Here is a 23361-nt window from a genome sequence, read left to right on the forward strand (position 1 = left end):
CTGAAGTTTTAGCCAAATGCACCAAAACAAAAAGCGTGCCTAAGCTTTTCGGATAAGCAAACAAGCGTGCGTAATTGCATTGCCGTTATTTTGACTGTCTCTGTTTTGGGCACCTTTGCGTTCTTCTTCTGTGCTCTTTCTTTTCTTCTTCAATTCACAGCAAAGTTAGAGAGCGAGAGGGAAAGTAACCGAATACGCTTGTAACTTCCCTAATTACAAATTCCCCATTTTCACTACGAATCTCGAGGGTTTTATTGGAATTGAAAGGTCTCTGATCGATTCTGATTCGGAAAATGGCTTCTTCAAGTGCAGCCGGTGCTGGATCCACCGATCCCACAGCTGCAAGAAGAAACACCAAGCGACCCAAGTGTAATGCACTCTGATCTCTCTGATCTATCGTCGTTTTTCGCCTTTTTAGCTCCATTTTCAGTGACCCTTTTCTCTATTTTTGGTTTGTGATGGAACTTTCGTATTTATTTTTGTTTGAGTTAAATTGAGCATGTGTTCGGGGGAAAAGGGGTTTTGGGTTTTATTTAGGTGCTTGTGAAAGGTGCATCGCTTGTGATAGTTCTCGTGTTAGTATTTAGTGCCTGATTGTTCCTAAATTGATATAGCCTTTGATGGAGTTCTATTTCATGAAGATACGATACTTTGTGGAAGCTAATGTCCATTTTTTTTATTTGATTTGATTTTCGGGTGTCGGTGTTTGTGTTCCAAGAGGCTTCTGATGTGAATCGGTGTTTGTGACTTAATGGAAGAGTTTCATGCAGTTGGATAGTGTGTGATGATTTTACAACAGTTTTTTTTTTGTTTCTTTTTGCTCTTTTGGGTAGCAACAGAAAATTGAACTGATTAGAGCTCTTTTTGAAAATACAATGCCTTTCAGATTCAAAGTTTACCCAGCAAGAACTTCCAGCGTGTAAGCCAATTCTCACGCCACGAGCGGTAACACTAACTACTACTTTTTTTTTAATTCACTGCTTGTGACTGTATGTGTACTTAAATGCTTTTGAGTCCTTTTCTGTTGTCGTGATATTTCTGGTACTTAATTTAAGTTTTTGATGCAGGTTATTTCTGCATTCTTGCTTGTCAGCATTGTATTCGTTCCTATTGGAGTTGCTTCGCTAATTGCTTCGAGGAAGGTTATGTTGAGTGTTGTAAATTTGGTGACCTTATGCTCATAGTTGTATATAATGCTGAGTTCAACTTTCATTTTCTTGTATATGTCAGGTTGTTGAAATTGTTTTTAGGTATGAATCAACGTGCATACCAAATAATGTTACTGACAAGGTAGCATACATTCAAAGTTCTGCGAATAAAGCATGCAACATAGCACTACATGTAAATCTCCTTCGCACCTGTTTATCCATTTCATTTAACTCAATTCTTTCTATTAAATTTGTTCCCATGATTGACAATAAATGGAGTTCTCATTGAGGCAATCTTTTCTTTTCTTAAAACAATTTTCTTTTGAAAAGGTGCACAAGCATATGAAGTCACCTATTCATGTCTACTATCAGCTTGACAACTTTTACCAGAATCATCGCCGGTATGTAACAACCCTTGTCTTCATGCTTTAGACATTCATTTGAACTGTTTCTAATCCACATTTACAAAGTGAGGGAAAAAGGTCCTTCCATGAAACAAGGATATCCTGGTTCTTTCTTCACCAGTTTTCTCAAATATTTATTGGATGGGGGACTATCCAGAAACTGATGCTTGTCCTCCGTCTTTTTACAATGCTTCTTCTCTCAAGCTTATTCTCATAACATTATTTAACGGTCTTGAAATTTTATAAACCTAATGTAAAAATAATTTTCCAGTTTTACTCTGTACTCTGTATCATAGTAGGTAAATCCCTGATAGTAGTGTGGAGCAGCCAAGCCTGTAAAAGGCCATAATGGTGTAGGTATAGCAGCTTGGACTATCCTTACACCAAATAATGCCCATAGTGCATATAGTTTTTCATACATACACAAAAATTTATCAGAATACAACTTCATTGCCCATTTTGTGTATGACAACATTTCAACGATCAATGTGAGTATTTCACATAATTTGACTGACAACCCCAGCTACAAAGGAAAGATTAGGTCTCGTGGTTGTGAGGTAAATGTTTCCCAACCAATCTCCTATATCTCTTAAGATCTATGAACAACTCACCATGATCACTCATTAGCGTTTGATTCAGATCCTTAGGAGTATCAATGGGCCTACACTCAATCTTGCCCATTTTCTCCAAAGTATGTAGGGCATATTTTCTTTGTGATATCACAATTCCTTCCTTTGATCGGGCCACCTCAATACCAATAAAGTATTTTAAAAAACCATGACCTTTGGTTTGAAAGTGGCATAATGAGTGCTTTTTCAGTTGGGAAATTTTAGCATCAGTTCTTGTAATCACAATATCATCAACATTAACAACTAGATACACATGTTTCTCAAGGAATGTAGCAATAGAACATTGAATGATCTATTTCTTATTAATCCCAATTTCAACATATGACTAAATTCTGCAAACCAGGCTAAAGGAGATCGTTTGGACCATAGAGATCTTTGCAATTTGCATTCTAAACTAAACTTTGTCTGGGCAACAAACCTAGGTGGTTGCTTTGTATAGATCTCCTTTTCCAATTCGCCATGAAGAAGGGCACTTTTAATGTCGTGTTGATGGGGAGTCCAATGACAAATGATAACCATTGAACGACAGTGATTTTGGCCACAAAGAAAAGGTATCACTATAATTTAGACCATATTTCTGAGTGTATCTCTTATCCACTAATTTGGCTTTGAGGTGATCAACTTCATCAGTACATCCAATTTTAATAGCATAAACTTGTTTACGACCAGCTGGTTTCTTTCCAAGAGGAAGAGCAGCGACCTCTAGGTTCAAACACTTGCATTTTAGCAATCATGGCTTGTCACAATCTTGGATAATCAAGTGTTTCATGAACGTTTTTGGGAATAGTAAGTGAAAATACAGAGGAAACAAAGGAAAAATACAAGGGGGATAATCAATGATTGCTCAAAAAGTTGTAAGTGGGATTGGGGTTCTAAGTAGACCAAATACATGTTTTACGTGTGATAGGCCAACCTGAATTATCATCATTAGGATCCAAAGGATAGTTTGATGGTGAAGGACACAAATAAAATGACTCCTTAGATACTTTACTATTGTTTGTGGTAAAATGTGGTTGATTTTTCTCTTGGTGAGGTATGAAAACAGGAAAAACACAAGAAGAAAGAGTCAAATTGTGTTTTAATTTTCTTTAAGCTTTTTTTTTGAATTGTGACAAAACTATCATTTATCAACTTTTGCGTTTGGTAAAATGCAACCGACGCAACTTTACAACTTAACTAATTTTCATGTTTTAAAGTGTTTGGGTTATGTATTCTCTCAATAACTCTCTTTCTCAAGTCAGTACAAACAATAATAATATGCAATGTTAAGGGATAGGAAGAAAGAGAAATACAAAATACTTTTAGTGGTTCGTCTGACCAACAAACTACATTAGGTTCTCAATCAATAGATCAGTGCTATCAAAACTCGGTTATGGTGGTGCCATGGCGGAAATTGGTTGCGGTTTTGCAACCTATTGCCAGAACAAGGCGATGGAGAATCGAGTTTCTCATGGCGGACCATGGTGGCTTCTTTTTGTATAACGATTGGAGGGAGCGAAACGGGTATAGTAGAAAATGCGGGGGAGTGGCATGGAGAAGTAAGAAAGGCAGCAGTGTGGAGAAGAAACCCTATTCATGAAGGGCAGTAGGTGCATAAGAAGGAGAAGAAACCCTAAATGGAAGGTTGTTGTGTTATTTTTTTCTTCTGTTGGGTATAAAACCCAAGTAATACATACTTAAAAATTGGGTCAGGCACAATAAAAGCATTCAACTTAGTACCTGAACCTAATACCCACGCCTCTCCTTCTTCAACCTCATTATCCATTGTCTCACCAATAACCCTCCTCGTCGGTCACTGCCGCCACCAACTACCCTCGTGGCCGGTCACCGCTAGCCTTTGCATATTGCATGACTTTTTTTATTTCAAATTATTTTTTTCAAATACCACCTGCATTTTTTAATTGTTTTTTCTTCTCCACTTTTGTATTTTCTGAAAAAATATACCTATTTTCAGTAATAATAATGCCCAATGACCAGCACAATTCAAGAGCATCCCACAAAATATACCTATTTTTCATTATAGTTATATTTTTGTACTTTTTTAAATGCGTATAGTATATTTCTTTTGACAACAATGTTTTTGCCATAGCTTGATATAGTTTCCATTATAACTTTATAAAGGATTCTTGGGGTCTCTGATATTTTTCGTTATCCGATATAGATAACACTGTAATAGATTAAGTATCACTAAGCAGATTAATGTTGCAAAGCACAACACGAGTATTTTTGGGCTTGTAGCTATTCCTGGCTAATCTTTTGATTATTGTTTGGGCTTGTAACAACTCCTAGTTAACCCTTTGAGTATTGTTTGGACTCGTAACCACTCTTGGCTAACCTCGTCTAAGTATTCTTTTAACAAGCTAATTCTAGCGTAATCAAATATTCTTTTCACAAGCCATCTTTGGCGTAACCAAAATTTTTTTTCACAAGCCACTTTTGTCTTAATCAATTTTTTTTTACAAGCCACTTTTGGCTTAACTGATACGATCCTGTCCAAGAAAGAGCACGATCTTTTCTGAATTTGAATCCTCTAGGGGCACAATAAAAATAAATCAGAGACGAACGCGGAATAAGACAGAGATGGGGACGCCACAATGTAGCAGATTGATAAGTCAAGGAAGATTCGCCACAAAGATGTTAATCTTTGATAAGAATCAGAGTTCTAAACCAAGAACCAAGAGAATCCTCTCTCAAAAATGCAAATGCATATATTATGACTCCAAAAGTGTCTACATATGTATTTGGTGCCCCTATATATATAGGTATAAATGTTTAAGGCACCTAAGAAACCCTAAAAGAAAGCCCAAGGATATTGGATCCAAAAATAACTTGAAAAATAGAAACAAATTGTTTGCAATTAAAATAAAAAAAATACAATTTATTTAATTTCCTAAATTATTCTTCATTTGTGCTCATGATCTTCACGTTCTTTAAATTCCTCTCTTCATGGAAGATTATAAGATTCAAGATTCAAGGAGACGTGTTTTGATCTTTGACCTTGTCATAAATCCTTTGAATTGCAAATGTTCTTCTTCAAGTTCTTCTCATATATGTTTCAGGAGATAGTCCTCTATCATTAATGGAGTATTCTTTGCCAAACAACCACCTTGGCTAAGATAAAGAAGATTATCTGGTGACCGATAGATCACAATATTACTCACTAGAGAGAGTTTTCGTCTATTGAAGTATATAAGATTTAGGAACTTTCCTCTAGTTTGCTAATTGAACACGTTCATTGTTCTCGATGACGATTTTCTTTTGGGGGCAGAAAGTTGAGTAGCATTTTAGCACTATGCAACGTGGTCTTTATTGTTCTTCTTGAATGACTTTATATAGGCTTATGAAGAAAGTAGCCGTTGCAAATCTGTTTCTGACCTATGAACAACTTCAACTCTTCTAAATGTCTTTCTTTAGTTTGGTGAGCTTGATTGTGAAGGATGCATCAAATGCACTTCATGCAACATTAACTGCTCTTTACTTCTTTTACACATCATCCCAATATCTTGATTTACTTATCTCTCTTGGACAGTGTGTCTTTACTTGATATGAGTGCAGAGTCGTAGTAAGAAGTAAACAGTCTTTCCATAGTTGACAATGCTAGTGTCAGGGAGTTGTTGAAGAGAAACAACTTTAGGTCTTCATCTAAGATATCACTTGATGTGACTTGTTCTTTGCAAACAAATCTCTTTGGCAAATGAAATTAATGGATATTCCCTGCAATTTAGAATCAAAATATGTGTTTTCATGTAGTACGAGGTTAGCTTAATTCTATGCGCTAATCATGAGTATACCCATGCTTTAGGAGATGTAAGATAAGATTGCACTGAGTCGTATCATATGATACACTTGGGTTTTACATAATTTCTTGTTGAACTAAAACTATCGTCTCATAGATGAAGCATTTCCATACTTTATTCTTGTTTTCAACACTTAATCAAAATCATAGGTGTTGGAATTTTTCTCTAACAAAGAAGGAATGGTAGAACTTGTTATATAGAATTAATATCTTGTGCTAAAGATGAGTAAAAAAAGGGCATCTCTTTAAATTAAGTTACATTGATAAACATGTAGTACCTTTGAATCTTTGGAGAATAACATTTATATCCTTTTTGAAGAAGGGAGTATCCTAGGAAAACACACTTATTAGTTCTAGCATATAGTTTATCAAGACTTGGAAAAACATTATGAACAAAACATGTCAACCAAAGACTCAAGGAGGAATATGAAATAAAGATCTCATGTGCTTGGTTCTAGCATGAAGAAAATGATTATGATCTAGAGCCACTTATCACAGTACAGGAGGACCATGTGATGTGCCAAGTTCTTGAAGATTTTAAATCCGTAAAATTTCAATAGTTGTTTGAGCAAGATTGCAATACTCTGACTTTTTGTTGACCCTTGTCATAATATTAGCTTGTAAGGTGAGGTTTATACCCACTTGCAGTACTATAATTTAACCATATATTTAGTCTATATGAGATCTACAACCCACCTCCTCACATCGAGGATTGAACATCTTGAATGTGAAACTAGGTATTTGTGGGTGATTTGACAGTGGGTGATTTGATATGTCTAACAACCTTTGCTAAGATAGATTCTGATACCATCTCAAAAAGTGGACTATAGGCCTAACTTAATCAAATGAGTTTGTAATGTTAGGTTTGCACTCACATATATTTTATACTTTAACCATATTTCTAGTCGATGCTGGATCGTTAACAAACTATTCCATTTATTAGGAATCAATAAAAACTGCTTCACCTTATTGATGTACATGAATATTTACATTAATCATTAAGGTGCTTGTAGTTTCCACTAAATGTTTATTTTTTCATTCTATTATTCTATTCTGTGGAGGTCTATGAGGATATGTGAATTGAGGTAAGATAAGATGCCTTGTGAAGAAGTACTTTAGATCTAGCAAGGTACAAAGTTAAAAGGAGAAGTACTTTGGCATTATCATTTATAAGAATTTTAGTTATTTTCCCAAATCAGTTCTTGATTTTATTTAAAAGGGACATAAAATAAACAAAAATTAAGATCTAGTTTTCATTAAGTATACCCATTATAGATAGAAAATGCATCAATTAATGTAACAAAAATATCTGAAACTAAAAGATGTTACATGATTTGTTTCTTAAATATCTGAATGAATGGTAGTAAAAAATGAGTTACATCTTTATAGCCTTGCATGGTAAAAGATGATGATGGTGACTACTGGGTTTGCATCTCTCGACAAGACTAACATAGTCAGATGCTCATCAGAGATAAACAACAGTGGTGGCCAACAAAAGACAATGGTGGATTCACATAACATTGACAAAGAAAACAAGATTAACCAGCAAAGATATGAACTGAATATATAAGTATAGAAAATACGATTTGGAGAGTAATTCATCTCTCAGCTCATTCATTCATTTATAGGAGTTCCTTACATCAAAGAAACACAATGATGTAATGTTCAATTGTTAGGTTCCTTTATATAAGGAGCCGAACAGTAGCAAGAAAATACACACACTCAACAGTATAAAGAAATATGCATGTATCTATATTTCTATTTCCTCTGTAATGTGTAGAAAAGATGAATACAGGTGTCTATCTCTCCCCCAAGGAAGCCTCCCTTCCTCCACTGGCCACAAGGTCTAGTCTTAATTCCAAAATAATATTCGATACCCCCTCTCCTTAATCTGTTTGTTATTTATATTCCCTCTCTCTTCTAACCAACTAACCACCGTCTCCCACTACTTATTTCATCCCTTTTTTACCCCTTCTCACGTAAACCTTTAATTGCCTAACATTACCCTCCCCCTCATTATCAACCTTGTCCTCAAGGTTGAAGTTAGGAAACTGCTGTTTGATATAGTGCTCCTCCTCCCAAGTAGCACCTTCAATATCATTCTCCTGCCACTGTATGAGAACTTGGGGTATCTCCTTTCCCTGATTTTGCTGGTTCCTTCGCTGTAACACCTTCACTGGGGTATATCGTGGGTTGTCATCCTGCAATTCGGTTGGGAGGGTGCCTTCAACTGAATGTGTTCCAATAGCTAACTTCAACTGGGACACATGGAAAATAGGATGTATTTTTGCTGTTTTTGGTAGTTGTAGCTGAAAGGCGACTGGGCCTATTTGCTGCTCCACGCGGAAAGGACCATAATATCGTGCAGACAGCTTCGGATGGAGTCTTGTTGGCATATATGTTTGCCTATGAGGTCTGATTTTTAAAAATACCCAATCCCCTACCTTGATTTTGGCCTCCATCCTCTTCTTATTGGCAAAGTGTGTCATCTGGGCTTGGGCCCTGGCCAGATGATATTTCAGTTGCTGTAAAGCCTCATCACGTGTCTGCAAGTCTTGGGCTACTGCTTCTACCATTGTTTCCCCAGGGATGAATCGTGTGAGTGTGGGAGGAAGTCTGCCATAAACAGTTTCAAAGGGTGTGCACTTAGATGCCCCTTGATAACTGGTATTGTACCAATATTCTGCCCAAGGTAACACCAAACTCCAACTTTTAGGTTGTTCTAAGCTAAAACAGCGTAAGTATGTTTCGAGTACCCTGTTTAATACTTCCGTTTGTCCATCTGTCTCTGGATGGTAGGCAGTACTCATCTTAAGCTGTGTGCCTTGCAATTTAAATATCTCCTGCCAAAAGATGCTCAAAAATGTTGAGTCCCTGTCACTAACAATGGTCATAGGTATACCATGTAATCTAATCACCTCTTTCACAAATACTGCAGCTATAGACCTTGCTGTATACGGATGCTTAATGGGAATAAAATGCCCATATTTGCTGAGTCTGTCCACCACCACAAGTATAGTGTCAAATCCTTGCGATTTAGGTAATTTTACCACAAAATCCATACTGATATCCTCCCATACTGCTTTAGGAATGGGTAAAGGTTGCAAGAGACCTTTGGGTGAGGATGCCAAGTACTTATGCTGTTGGCATACTAGGCAGTCAGCCACATAGTCGGTGATTGTCTTCTTCATTCCTGTCCAATACAGGGATTGTGCCACCCTTCTATATGTTCTATAGACTCCTGAATGCCCTCCTGTGACCGTGTTATGGAATTCTGTTAATAATTTTGGTATCCAGGAAGATTGTGCTGACAAAACCAACCGCCCCTTGTAATGTAATTTCCCATGTTCCAGGGTATACGCCGGATGTGAATTCGGATCTGCACTTATATCGGCCATCACTTTCTTTAGAGTTGCATCCTTCTCAACCTCTTCCATAATTTCCTGGAAATTGGACCAATAGGGCCTTGATATCATGTGCAGTACTTTTTCTCCCTCCTCCAATTCCTCCCCTTTTCTTGAGAGCCCATCCGCCACCTTATTGGATGCCCCAATCCTATAAACAATATCAAATTCATACCCCAGTAATTTAGCCAGCCAATTCTGCTGATTTTGAGTAGTAATACGTTGCTCCAACAAATATCTCAAGCTCCTCTGGTCAGTATAAACAACGAACCTTTGGCCCAAAAGGTAGGGTCGCCAGTGTTGGATGGCTAACACCAAAGCCATCAATTCTTTCTCATAAACAGATTTGGTGAGTGACACTTCGGAAAGAGCTTTGCTAAAATAAGCTATTGGTTTTCTGTTTTGAGACAGAACTGCTCCTAAACCTGTGTCCGACGCATCGCACTCCACCTGAAAGGTTTGAGAGAAATCCGGTAAAGCTAATACTGGAGCCGTGGTGACTGCTGTTTTGAGTCTCTGCATTGCCTCTGCCCCTGCAAGAGACCAGTCAAACTTCCCCTTCTTAAGCAGGTTGGTGAGAGGTTGAGCGATCTTCCCATAACCTCTGACGAATCTCCTGTAGTATCAAGTCAGACCTAAGAACCCTCTCAACTCTCTGATACTCTTTGGTTCGGGCCATGTTGTCACCGCAGAAACCTTCTCCTCATCCATCTCAACTCCCGCCTTTGAAATTTTATGCCCCAAATAACGAATTTGTTCTCTCCCAAATTCGCATTTGTTTCTATTAGCAAATAATTTCTGCTGTGCTAACACCTCCAGAACTTGCTGTAAATGTTGCATATGTTCATCCCAAGATTTACTGTATATTAGTATATCATCAAAAAAAACTAACACGCACCTCCTCAAAGATGGCTTGAGGACAGAATTCATCATATCTTGGAACGTGGCAGGGGCGTTTGTCAACCCAAAAGGCATAACGAGAAACTCGTAGTGCCCTTGATGCGTTCTAAAGGCTGTCTTAGGAATATCTTCATTTTTCATCCTGATCTGATGATATCCAGCCCTTAAATCAACTTTAGAAAAATACCTTGCCCCTTGAAGCTCATCCAGCAGTTCTTCTATAACTGGTATTGGGTATTTATCCGCCACTGTGACTCTATTCAGTGCCCTGTAATCTACACAAAATCTCCAGCTCCCATCTTTTTTTTTCACTAATATTACTGGGCTTGAATATGGACTATTGCTGGGACAAATCACACCGAGCTTCAACATTTCCTCAACTTGTCTCTCTATCTCTGTTTTCATGAGGTGTGGGTAGCGGTATGGCCTGACACTTATGGGCTCTGTTCCTTCCTTCAAGGGTATTCGATGATCAACTTTCCTCTCAGGTGGCAGCCCCTGAGGTTCTCGAAATACTCCTTCGAAGTCTGACAAAATCTGCTTCAGCCCTGCCTCTTGAGTCGGTGTCCATCTCCCGGTTTTCCCATCTCCCTCCACCGCTTCTGCTTGACTTAAGCTCCACACGAGAGTCATGGCTTCTATCTCCTTTTCTTTTAAGAGGACTTCGGGTGTCACCATTCAACTTGTTAAAGTGGGATCTCCTTTTATCTCCACTACTTTCCCTTCAACCTCCACCTTCATAATTAGGTGTCCCCAATCCACTTTAATTTCTCCTAGGGAAGCTAACCAAGTGATTCCTAATATCACATCCACACCGCCTAACTCAAATAAATATAGTTTATCTCTAACTTCCAGCCCATCCAATTTCACGGTAACCCCTGTGCAATATCCACTGGTTATTTTCTTTTGTCCATCACCTAAGCACACTTTATAGGGATGGGTGTCAATGCTTTCCAGACCCAATTCTTTCACCAATCTGGTGGATATAAAGCTATGACTAGCTCCGCTGTCTACTAACACCAGAATTCTCCTCCCCTTCATCCATCCTTGCATCTTCATGGTATTCGATTGGGTGAGTCCTCCGGCAGACAACCCTGACAGTTCCATCGCCGTGTGTTCCATCACCGGTTCCTCCATTTCGATCTTCTCTTCGACTCCTTCTTCACCTTCTTCCGCCAAAATCATCACTCTCATACTCCTTTCAGCACACCGATGGCCCGGGCTGTATGGGCCACCGCACTGGAAACAATGCCCTTCTTCACGCCCTTTTATATATTCGGGATAAGGCAACATTCTTACTCCTCTTCCTTGAGTATTCCCTCCTCCGCTACTACCAGCTCGGGCGGTTACATTGCTAGAAACGCCTTCCTTCTTTGTTCCCGATCCACCGCCGACCCCGCCAACGTTTACCGATCCCTCCGACGCGCCGCGATAGGTCTCCATCACCGGTTCCTCCATTTCGACCATTTCTATCTTCTCTTCGACTCCTTCTTCTTCACCTTCTTCCGCCAAAATCATCACTCTCATACTCCTTTCAGCACACCGATGGCCCGGGCTGTATGGGCCACCGCACTGGAAACAACGCCCTTCTTCACGCCTTTTTATATATTCGGGATAAGGCAACATTCTTACTCCTCTTCCTTGAGTATTCCCTCCTCCGCTACTACCAGCTCGGGCGGTTACATTGCTAGAAACGCCTTCCTTCTTCGTTCCCGATCCACCGCCGACCCCGTCGACGTTTACCGATCCCTCCGACGCGTCGCGATAGGTCTTCGTCCTCGCGACAATACCTGAGCTCGAGGAATACTTTCCCCAGGTCACCCCTCCTTTTCCTCCCGTTCCGCTATTACCTCGCGATACAGAACCCGCTTGCTCGACGTCGCGTGCTCGCTCCATTGCCGTCAACAGATCGCGTGGGTCATGCGGCCTCACCAGATTTCTTAATCCTTCTTGTAGCCCAGCGAAGAAGTATCCCAAAAGTTGTTCCTCATTCACTCCGGCTGCTTGCGCCACCAGTACTTCAAACTCCTGTATATATTCGTCGACATTTCCCCTTTGTCGCACGACATCCAATTTTTCATAAACTGAGCCCCTGTTTAAGCCTCCAAACCTCCGTGTTAGAGCGGCAGTGAACATGCTCCAAGTTGGATGTCTAGTCTTCTTCCGCCAAAAACGGAACCAATAACTAGCGCCTCCTTCCATACAGATATATACCAGCTTCATTTTCTCCCTCTCGTCACGTTCTGGATATCAAAGAATTTTTCGGCCTTCGCTATCCAGCCCATGAGGTCCGTTCCTTCGAACGTTGGAAGTTCCACACGTTTCATCCAACTTCGTTGCACATCTCCTCCATCCTCTTCCGACTCCTCCTCCGAACTCTCTGGTGATCGTCGTTCACGGTCAGCATTGACGGAGTCGCGGCTCCCTGCGGAGCTCCGATCATGGTTCCTGGAACGTCTACCTGAGGTTCGTTGAAAAGCGAGAGTCATCGCCCTCACCTCTGCCTTCAGTTCCTCCATTGTCGCCTCCATCTCCCCCATTCGCCCCTCCATGCTTCTTCGCTACCTCTCCTTCTTCTCCTCTCCGAAACTGATCCGGCAGGTCGGACCAAATCTGTTAGGTTCCTTTATATAAGGAGCCGAACAGTAGCAAGAAAATACACACACTCAACAGTATAAAGAAATATGCATGTATCTATATTTCTATTTCCTCTGTAATGTGTAGAAAAGATGAATACAGGTGTCTATCTCTCCCCCAAGGAAGCCTCCCTTCCTCCACTGGCCACAAGGTCCAGTCTTAATTCCAAAATAATATTCGATACCCCCTCTCCTTAATCTGTTTGTTATTTATATTTCCTCTCTCTTCTAACCAACTAACCACCGTCTCCCACTACTTATTTCATCCCTTTTTTACCCCTTCTCACGTAAACCTTTAATTGCCTAACATCAATCCTACCCGAATGTGTCAGATGGGTAATACTATGCTTAAGTTAACCTATTCTAACAAGTTAACCCATCTAAATAAGTTACACAATTCTGACAAAGTTGCAACTATCGTTACATATATTTAAGCTGTAATGTAACTGTGATTCTGTTACGTAACTTCTACAACTATATGGAATTGTTAGATAACAAATTATTATTTGTATGGCATGTAATGTATAGAGGCATCCACATATCTGATGTTTTCCCCCTATACTCTTCTTATATTTAGAGTACATTGCCATTTTAATGTCTTTGATTGGTTATTTTCCTCAACTGTTTCAGGCTTAATATATTTACTTATAAGCATGACAATTTTGTTTACTTTTAGATATGTTAAAAGCCGAAGTGATGCGCAATTGAGGGATCGTAATAAAGAGAACTCCACAAGTGATTGTAAGCCTGAAGATACAGCCAATGGAAAGGCAATTGTACCTTGTGGTCTTATAGCTTGGAGTTTATTCAATGACACTTACAGTTTCTCCCGGGACAACAGGAATTTGACAGTGAACAAGGAAGGCATCTCTTGGAAGAGTGATAGAGAGCACAAATTTGGAAAAGATGTTTTCCCTAAAAACTTCCAGAATGGTTCTATTAGAGGTGGTGCAATCCTCAATGAATCCATACCAGTGAGTATTTTTATAAACTTTTGTTTTGATTGGATTAAAATTCTATCAAGTATATTTACTTTTCTTCACAAGGTTCAGCTGTGAAATTAGATTTTAGCCTTCATTTACCCTTGCATGGGCTTGTGTTATGCATGTATCTTTTAGTTTATTTGTTGTTACTGCTACTACTGCTCTTTATACTTGTATTCGTAATTTATATATGGCAATGATTCTTCACATGGCAAATTATTCTGCTGTTTCACATATTTGCATAGCTTAATATAAAAATTTCAATTGCTTCCCTTGATATTCATATGTTCCATCTTTTAATTAATCCAAGTTTTGTCAATCAATGGGGGATATTTTACTGACTTTTTTGGAATGTTTTATGGAACAGTTGAGTAAGCAGGAGGATCTTATTGTCTGGATGCGAACCGCTGCTTTGCCAACTTTTAGGAAGTTGTATGGAAGGATAGAGGAGGATCTGAATGAAGGTGATACCATAAATGTAACACTGCATAATAACTATAACACATACAGTTTTAATGGCAAGAAAAAGCTTGTACTGTCAACTACTAGCTGGCTTGGTGGGAAGAATGACTTCCTGGGCATTGCCTATCTCACTGTCGGAGGATTGTGCTTCTTTTTGGCTCTGGCTTTTACCGTTGTATATTTTGTCAAACCAAGGTAAATACTTGAAATCCACACTATATTGCTTTTGGGTTCAGACCATGGAAGTTCATTTTATGACTAGCACTTGTTTTGATAGGTTAGGGAACTTGTTTTGGTTTAATTAAGGATACATGTAGGGGAAAAGCTCGATGTACCAATGTTATGCTCAATAGTAGGCATAAATATAAAGGTACATGTTAGTAGAGGGGTATGAAAGTGGGAGGAGTCCAGAAGGTGGCAAATTTTCTCTTTTTTTATTTATTTTTTCTTTTGTAGACATCATTTTTGTATACAGGTTGGGGTAATATATACTTGTTACTGACCAAAAAAAAATAATTGAAAGTAAATTTTGTAGATAGGAAATTCATGGGGTAGCATGCCAATATTAAGAGTGCCTGCATCTATTTCGGTCTGTGTGTTCACTCAACTGTTTGAATGAAGTAGTTTAGGATCTTGTTCTTAGCTCCTTTATCCAATTGAAATATGTTTAAAAAATTTACAGTTATGATTTGTAGAACACGCAAAAGCCTCAGAATATCTGTTTTAATGCTTTTCTCATGAATTTATTTCACATTTTTCTTTTTATTTTCTTGTTCTTTTTCTAGAAGTACTTACGGAGAACTAAAATTCACCCATGCTTCAACGGCTACTTGAAGTGGCAATTTTGAATTATTATTAACTCCTAACCTATCTTTCCATCTTTGTAGGCAACTTGGAGATCCCTCATATTTGTCATGGAATAGAAATCCAGGTGGGCACTGATCAGAGAAACTCGTCATGCTTGTTTGTCATTTTCCATGGTTACAGGGCTCTTAGGTATTCTACAAATGGGATTGTAGTTTTTGTACATGAATGTTACCCAATTACTTGTAGCACTTGTCAATTTAGGTGTTCTTACCATCGTCTCCAAGAAAACCAAAACACTTTTGTATGTTGTGCATCAGGGTTGAATATGTTGTATGCCCCTCTCACAATACATAGCGTTCAATTATATGTTCTAGTTGCACTTAACACCATCTGGAAACAATTAGTGTTGCTCATAGTTTAGATTAAGAAAGAAATTAAACCTGCAAAAAATGGATTTTAAGAGTTCAACTGTGCTGTATACTATACTGAACTGTTCATATGTTAGTAAACTAACTGTTCTTTAAAATAAGAGACTAAAATATACTGTTATACTTGGGACATTACCAATTGCTTTCTCTTGTGGATTTCTTCTGTTGGGTGCCATGGACAAAACATGCATATGGAGAAAGAGAGTGGTGGATGTGGTAAAACAAAGTGGCTTGATAATGAATCCAACAAAATTTCTAAAAGTTGCTGCAATGGTAAATTCTTTTTGCACCTCCGTACCCTTGGTCCTGTACTTTCGTGAATATTAAAATTTTCGTTTTATTCTTTTTGGATTATATAATTCAGTAGTTGAAAATGACTTTTGATTATGTAATCTGGAAATTATTTTTTTTCTTCAGTTTTTTAAAATCAATTTTAGCTTTTGAATCATACAGTTGAAAAGTTAAAAATAGGTTTTGGATTATGTAATTTAGAGGTCTATGAGAATAATTTTTCGGTTTGTGTGATTTGAAAGTTAATTTTTTATTTTAAGATTTGAAAAGTTTATTCATTGTACGATTACTATTTTATTATTCAACCTAAAGAAGCAAAACAAAAGATTGACAGTGTGGAACAGTCGATCATAGAAAAGTTTGGGCAGACTATAAAAGTTTGGGGTAGACTGAGTTTTTGAGTGTGTTCATTCGTTTAGGCTTGTCTCGCATAACTTACAGTTTGTGTGGATCAAGGACGAGTTGGGATTGGGTAACATGTATAATTCTTTTTTCAACCCTAGTCTAACATAAGAATACGAAAACCCTTCTCTAGCATTGCTGTGCACAAACCCCTCTCTAGTTTTGTTGTGGCATGCATGGTTAATCTTTCTTTGTTCTCTTTCTCTCACCAACTTAATCCAAATAAACACCATCTATTAATGCTGATGCAATTGATGGAACTAAAACGTAAATTTATTTTGTACTTACATGTTGTGTTTGCTAATGTATTTAGAACATGCCACTCCATTACTCAACACCTTTTGGTAGGAGTAGGAGTGTCAACTGGCTCACATGGGTTGATTCATGGGTTTCCATGCGATTGAACCAAAAAAAATCATTTTAATGTAACTCAATCCACCACAGGTTCATGGATTAGTAGATTGACTCACTTATGACTGATTTATTTTTTTAATTTATTTTATACATTTATTGTAATACAATTAAAGTAGATTACTCAATTTATTTTCTTAATACAGTGGAATCAAAATGTTTATCTAATTCTCCAAAAAATATTATAAAGATAGTAATTTTAAAATAAAAGTATCAATGTATATAACTTGATAGACAAACAAAATTAAACATTTAAGCTATTAAAACATTATTTAATAATATTCCAATATTTAAAAAGATCAAATTGTAAACCTATATAATTAAAAGTATTAAATAATAATAAAAATTTATAAAAAATGGTAAAAAAATTAATAAAGTGTTGTATATGGGTCAATCTACTTTCAACTTAACTTGAACTTGTGAATTAATGAGTTGGGTTCAGTACAATTCACATTTATAAAAAACTAAAATTTTTCTAACTTAACTCTGCTCAAATTCATTGAGTCAAGTTGGCTTACAGGTTAGAATTCATTTTGACATTTTTACTTTTTGAACATCCCTTTATAATAATTAAGTTTGTGTACATAAATTTTAGTCTAAGTGGAGCTATTTTCCAATTATTTAAAATCTTAAGCAAAAGGTTTGCAGAGATGAAATATTAGTAAATAAAAGATTGCTGTTGTTAAACTTTTTTACTTTGAACATTTTTCTTACTTTATCATTTTAGTTTTTTGAAATTTATACATTTTATGGATTTATGAAATATGTACCAAAATTTAATATAACTAGATATTGTAAATATTAACATTATACAAACTTAATATAGAAACAAACTTCATTCCAAAATTACATGAAAATAGGAGAAAAATTATCTTTATTTATGTGGGTTGGCCTACAAGCCTACAAGCTAGTTGTTATGTGGGAAAGACTAGAGAATTGAACTCACATGTCTTTTGCAGAGCAGGCTAACCCTACTCATTTTTTGCGAATCATATGCTAGATAAACCTAAAAAAGATAGCCTGCATTGTCATCCATAACGAAAATGCATGACAAAAATATGAAAATATAGAAAGTAGAAAAAATTTGACTATTGTAACATATTTGAAAATATATGGTGCGAAAATGTAGTGGATCATGAATGATAAAAGCTAAAAAATGTGGAAGCTATGGTTTTGTGAGGGTAGAAGCTCACAACCATATGAGTTGGAGAGGTGTTGGTATGGTGTTTGAAGGCTCTAAGAGAGGTTAAACCAACTTTAAGAAAAAGGTGAGTAGAGGGGCCTCATAAGTTGTTCTAGTCTTGATCTAAGATGAGTAGTATGGTCAAAAATGGACAACATAACATTACTTAACATCGAAGATGATTACAAGAGAGGAGACACCTCTATATAGAGGCAAAGGTGTCTCATAAAAACCCTAAAAACATGATCTCCCACCTTTGCACTCATTGGTTGAAAAATGAGGCATTCTAAGGAGTGGACAAGTGTCCACAAATCCTCTCCAAATCTAGAAGGACCAAGCCATGATGTTCACAGTTTTAGGTGGTGCGAAATTTAGTGGTGGGATGGTTGATGTTTGTCTCAGTTTTGGAGTGATATATGGTGATGTAAGATGTGTTTATGGGTTCTCTAAGACAGATTGGGCCTCTTGGAGGAAGATGGCTAGAGGAGGTCACTTGGGTTGCTCTAGTCTAGGGTAACCTTACAAGTGTATGAGTGCACAAAATGGCAGCATAACTTTACTCTATTTCAAAGGTGAATACATGAAGGAGAGACACCTCTATTTATAGGTTAAGGTATCTTGCAATAGGCATAAACATTAACCTAAAAGAGTCACCTTGGTTGGCTTGCTCCAATAGGAAGGAAACAAGTGGCAAAAATTCTCTCAAATGAGAGGGTGACATGTGGCCATTACCTATGGAAAAACTCTCCATTACTAGAGTGACACATGACTACTAACTAAGAGGAAAAGCTCTCCAATATGGTGCCTCCACATGTCAAGGCCGAATTGCTCCTTTGATCTCCAAGCTTGGCCAAAAATGTTGACTTCTTGGTCAGTTCACCCTTTTGGACATCCACCTTGGTTAATGTTGGGCTTAAGGCCCAATGTTGACCTAGGTGGTCAAAATCCTATTCTGCTTTGCCCAAAATACAAGGTCCAATTAAAATCCTACATTACTAGGCCCATAATACAAAGTCCAAATAAAACCTAGATTACTTGGCCCAAAATACAAGGCCCATAATTATTTTTACTCCACTAGAATCTTCATGATGGCTTAAAATGGCCCAAGAGAAAGAGCATAGGCCCATCTTCCATAGATTACTCCAACTCTTCATGAATGTGCTTGGCCATGGCTAGGGGGTATGTCATCATCCCTTCCCTCTTGAAAATAATTTGCCCTCAAATCTTTAACATGAGCTAAAGGAAACTTCATTTTCTTCATTATCTTTAATTCTTCCTTATTTTTCTATCAGGGTTAAATACTTATTTTATAACAAGTTAGGATAAGTATTATAATAGTAAGTATGTGAAGGATATAACTCCCAAGAAGGATACACCTTAAATAAAATGAATGATTAAGGTCTTAGAAAGTAGAAACATTTTTCTTGAAGATTTTATTTCCAGCACAGGGATCCTTTGGATATTTTCTTGTCATGCTTCTAGAGGAAGATAGTAAGGAGACCTTTACATTTTTACTCAAGCTTTTGGCCCTTAACATCATAATTTTCTTGTTGGGCATTCTTGAGACTTGTGCATCATGCTTTGACACTTAGAACAAAAGGTGTCTTTTATTTTCTTTTTACCTTCTTCTTTTTCCCTTTCTTGTTCTATTTTCTTTCTCATTTGTGCTTGATATTTGATAACATTGTCATTGACGCGATCAAATTAATACTACTAAACTATAACAGTTTTTGTTAAGATAGTAGCCAACAAAATAGAAAGGGTAAACTCAACCCTAAGTTGTCTCCCAACGAATACGAAATTGATTCTTAACAAATTAGTTCTTAAAAGGCTTAGAAAAATAATAAAGAAGATAAAGATAAAGAAAAGATTAAAGAACAAGTAAAAAAAGATAGAAAGAAAGAAATTTATAAAGAGATTTAAAAAGATAAAAATAATGATGAAGAAAATAGGTTGATTTTACTATTTTTTTTAAATAGGATTCATCATTGGTTATCCAAATATTATTATTCAATTAATTATTGTCTTAGATTTTCAAATTAATGAATATAAATTCTTAATTAATTTGTTGGCGTTCTCACTATTAACCAAAGTATATTCTCAATTAAAAGCATGAACTTTGTAGATTAATCATAGTAAATTTGACCAAAGTACATTCTTAATTAAATATTACTATGTCTAATCATGTTTATTCGTTTACCTCTTAGTTCAAGTAAAAAAATAATTAATCAAAGTACATTTTTGATTAATTCTTGTTAAAGTTTTTACTACTAATCAAAGTACATTCTCAATTATTGGCAAAAACTCATTCAATTATATGAAAGTTTCTAACTTTAATCAAAGTAAATTCTCAACTAAAAATAAAAACCCTTGGACTCATATGATTGATATGTTATGTAGATTTACAACCATGCTAACTTGTTATAATGTAAAAATCATTACTTTTACTTGATTGAGAAGCAAAAGACAGATAAAAATAAATTACAACAAAAAAAAAACAAACAAATTTAGTCATCTAATCTCATAATCCAATTAAGAAATTACAGCAGAATCAACCCAAGAGTCTTAACACTCCATGGAATGTTGAAATAACATGAAAATACAAGAAGAGAGGGTGGACAACATGAGTGAAGAGAGGGAGGACGAAATTTGAACCCCTAAAGGGTTCCTAAGCTCCCTAATGTGTTTCCCTAAGTCTTTTTATATAGAAATTGGATTGGGCTTTGTTTCAGGCTTTTCTATTGTTGTAATCTTTTTTATGATAATGTAATATCCTCCAATTATCTTCTAGATTCAAGAGTGTCTTCCACATCTAGCTTCCATATTTCCTCTGTTTCTGTTGCTACATTACACCATCACCACAGTTCTGATTCGTGCTCCCTGTTTTCGTCACCATTCAAATATGGAAGGAGTGTATTAAAGGTTCTCTTTTCCCGTGGATGCGGGAAGATGATGGGTTTGAGTGTTGCACCCTCTTCGGCCGTGGATGCAGAAAAAAGGGATGATGACATGACCAGGTCCAATGCTAGAAGGTAGGATGACTCGAACTGGTTGTTTATGATGAATAGGTGGTATGGTAGGGTACGAGAGATAGACCACTAGTTTGTGATGATGATGTGTAACCGTGTTTAAGTTATTGGTGTGTTATTGTTATGTTTGTGATGCATATTTAGCACTTTTGAGTTCTGTTATTCTGCTTATGATTGATTCAGTTAGCTCACCCCTATGTTTGTGGTTGTGCTTTCCACCTGCGATGATCGTTTTATACGAGAGCATATAATCATGCAAATAATTTGGATATTGTATAGTGCGACGAATTAATTGAGAGTGTTGAGGGAATTTGTGGTTTTTGTTTTGAATAAATTATTCTATTTGAAAGTTTTATTTTGTAATTAATTGGAATTATAGTTATTTTTGGTTAATTATAAAGACTTATTGAGTTTGGATTTTTCAAATGGTATTATAATTTTAAAATTTTCAATTTTTACTCGTAACTGTGACATCCCAAATTCGGGTGTTAAATTAATAAACATATTTAGTCATTTTCTAAAATTAAGAATTCTTTAAATATAACCTCTAAATATCACTCATTAGTTAACAACGAATATCAATATCACTAAATACATTTTAGATTAAGAACTCTTAATTTGAATAATAATGTGATTATCACTTTATACAAACAAGTACAATCAAAGCTTATAGGATAAATTCCATAATTGTGAAGATATTACAATGGCTAAACTCTCAATCTCATGTGTTCTAGATTTGACCATGTGTATCCAATATTTCACTTTCTTTCTCTTTTCTCTTCTTCTTGTTTCTATTTTTCTTTTTATTCTTATTTTATGTTTCTTCAGAGTAATTTGAATATATAGTAGCTCTTGTGAATTTGATTGTTTAATGCTTTACTGATCCTTTGTTCTTCATTTATCTTTTGTTTTCTTTATCAGAGCTTTGAGGACTATCTGCGTGGCTTGATAGTAAGCTTATTCATAAGAGTCTTCAACATTCAAATTTCTCACTGAAAAGGAAAGTTTGCATGCTGTGTTAACATTCAGTTCAAATATGAATCTTCTTATATCAATGGTGTTAGCGTGTTTGTTGAGAATAAATAAAATTGACCATATTTCAATATAGATATTTGATTATTTGAATTAATCTTTGATCTAGATGTTTATAATATAAGAAAATAGTTTGATTATTGTAGTTTTTATTAGATTTGATTGAATCAAATATTAATCATAATGATAATTAATCAACGTTTTAATGTTAAAGAGAGTTATAAACGAGTTTTAGATGTCGTCTAACGGTTTTATCTGAATCAATTGTCGAATCACTTTAATTAATCATTGATTAATCCTATGATCAATAAAATATAATAAAATATGTTTAACTCATATAGTTTAATGACTGTAGTGGTATTGTTTAATGGATTAATGAAATATTGTTGGATGATTTCAACCTATATCATCTAATGGATTTAACCTGTATCATATGATGGGTTTAACCTTTAATGATTTTCTTATCTTTTGACAGATGATTCCAACAAAGTTTAATAAAACGTTATGTACATATTATAGATAAATACTTTTTTTTATAGTTTTTGTTATTATCGAAATTATTTAAACTCGTTAAACTTAGGTTATTGAATCATTTGATTTAGACCATGTATTGTTTGATTTCCAAACAATAGATTTGATTTTTTTTTCTATCTCCATCCTGTTGGATAATAGATATATCCACCTCCTTACTAATTTAAATATTAATTAAATAAATATTTAAAAAAAATAAAAATCACAACAAAGGAAACTTGATATGAAGCTATGGTAGATGATTAGTTATGTTTTGTGTATTAAGCATTTGGTTAGGCGAGTAATAGAGGTAATGTGACACCATAAGTGGGATGTTACATTTTTTTTTCTTTTTCCTTTTTCTTTTTTTCATTTCTATTTTTCTTTACTCATTTCTATTTTTATTCACTCTTTTCTTTTCTATTTTTCTTTACTTTATGTTGTTTCTTCTATGTATTTTTTTTTTGTGATTTTCTTTACAATTCCTTTTTTTCCTCTTTCTATCTTTTTAATATAGTAATGAAGTATTTTTTTTGTTTTAAGTTCAACAACACCTAATTGTAACAATTGAACAAACCAATTCAAGATCATGATCATCTAATACAAATGACCCGAATTGAAATTTTATTATCATTTGAACGAACCAAATCTAAACAATACAGTTTGTAATTATTGTAGAAAAACTATGAAAGGATGGAATTACAAGAACCTAAACACCTAATGAATTTTACTTCTTTATGTTATAGCATCCGATAAATTTTCATAAAATATTTCAGTTACTCACATTTTTAATTAGACATACTCTTGGTAAAAGGACAACCAATATAAGAATAATAAACATAAATCTTTCTTCATTTTCAATACTATTAGCTTGCATGTTATTAAATTGTTATCTAACTTTAAAGG

The 23361-nt window shown here is 35.8% G+C and overlaps 1 protein-coding gene across 1 annotated transcript; it reads left to right on the forward strand.

Moving 5' to 3' along the window:
* Positions 1-15553, forward strand: LOC108334011 (ALA-interacting subunit 3). The gene is made up of 8 exons (XM_017569586.2): positions 1-369; positions 887-945; positions 1068-1142; positions 1231-1341; positions 1479-1549; positions 13594-13891; positions 14268-14557; positions 15250-15553. The coding sequence occupies exons 1-8, from the start codon at positions 294-296 to the stop codon at positions 15302-15304; spliced, it is 1035 nt and encodes a 344-aa protein (XP_017425075.1). The 5' UTR covers positions 1-293; the 3' UTR covers positions 15305-15553.
* Positions 15554-23361: the final 7808 nt, after the last annotated feature.

This window comes from Vigna angularis, chromosome 11 (assembly GCF_016808095.1).
Source record: "Vigna angularis cultivar LongXiaoDou No.4 chromosome 11, ASM1680809v1, whole genome shotgun sequence".
NCBI classification, from domain to species: Eukaryota; Viridiplantae; Streptophyta; class Magnoliopsida; order Fabales; family Fabaceae; genus Vigna; species Vigna angularis.

Excerpts from the sequence above, each read along its gene's own strand:
- LOC108334011 (XM_017569586.2), top strand. The coding sequence starts at position 294 with ATGGCTTCTTCAAGTGCAGCCGGTGCTGGATCCACCGATCCCACAGCT. Across the intron at positions 13,892-14,267 it reads TCCTCAATGAATCCATACCA|TTGAGTAAGCAGGAGGATCT; the intron begins GTGAGTATTTTT and ends TTTATGGAACAG. Across the intron at positions 14,558-15,249 it reads GTATATTTTGTCAAACCAAG|GCAACTTGGAGATCCCTCAT; the intron begins GTAAATACTTGA and ends CCATCTTTGTAG.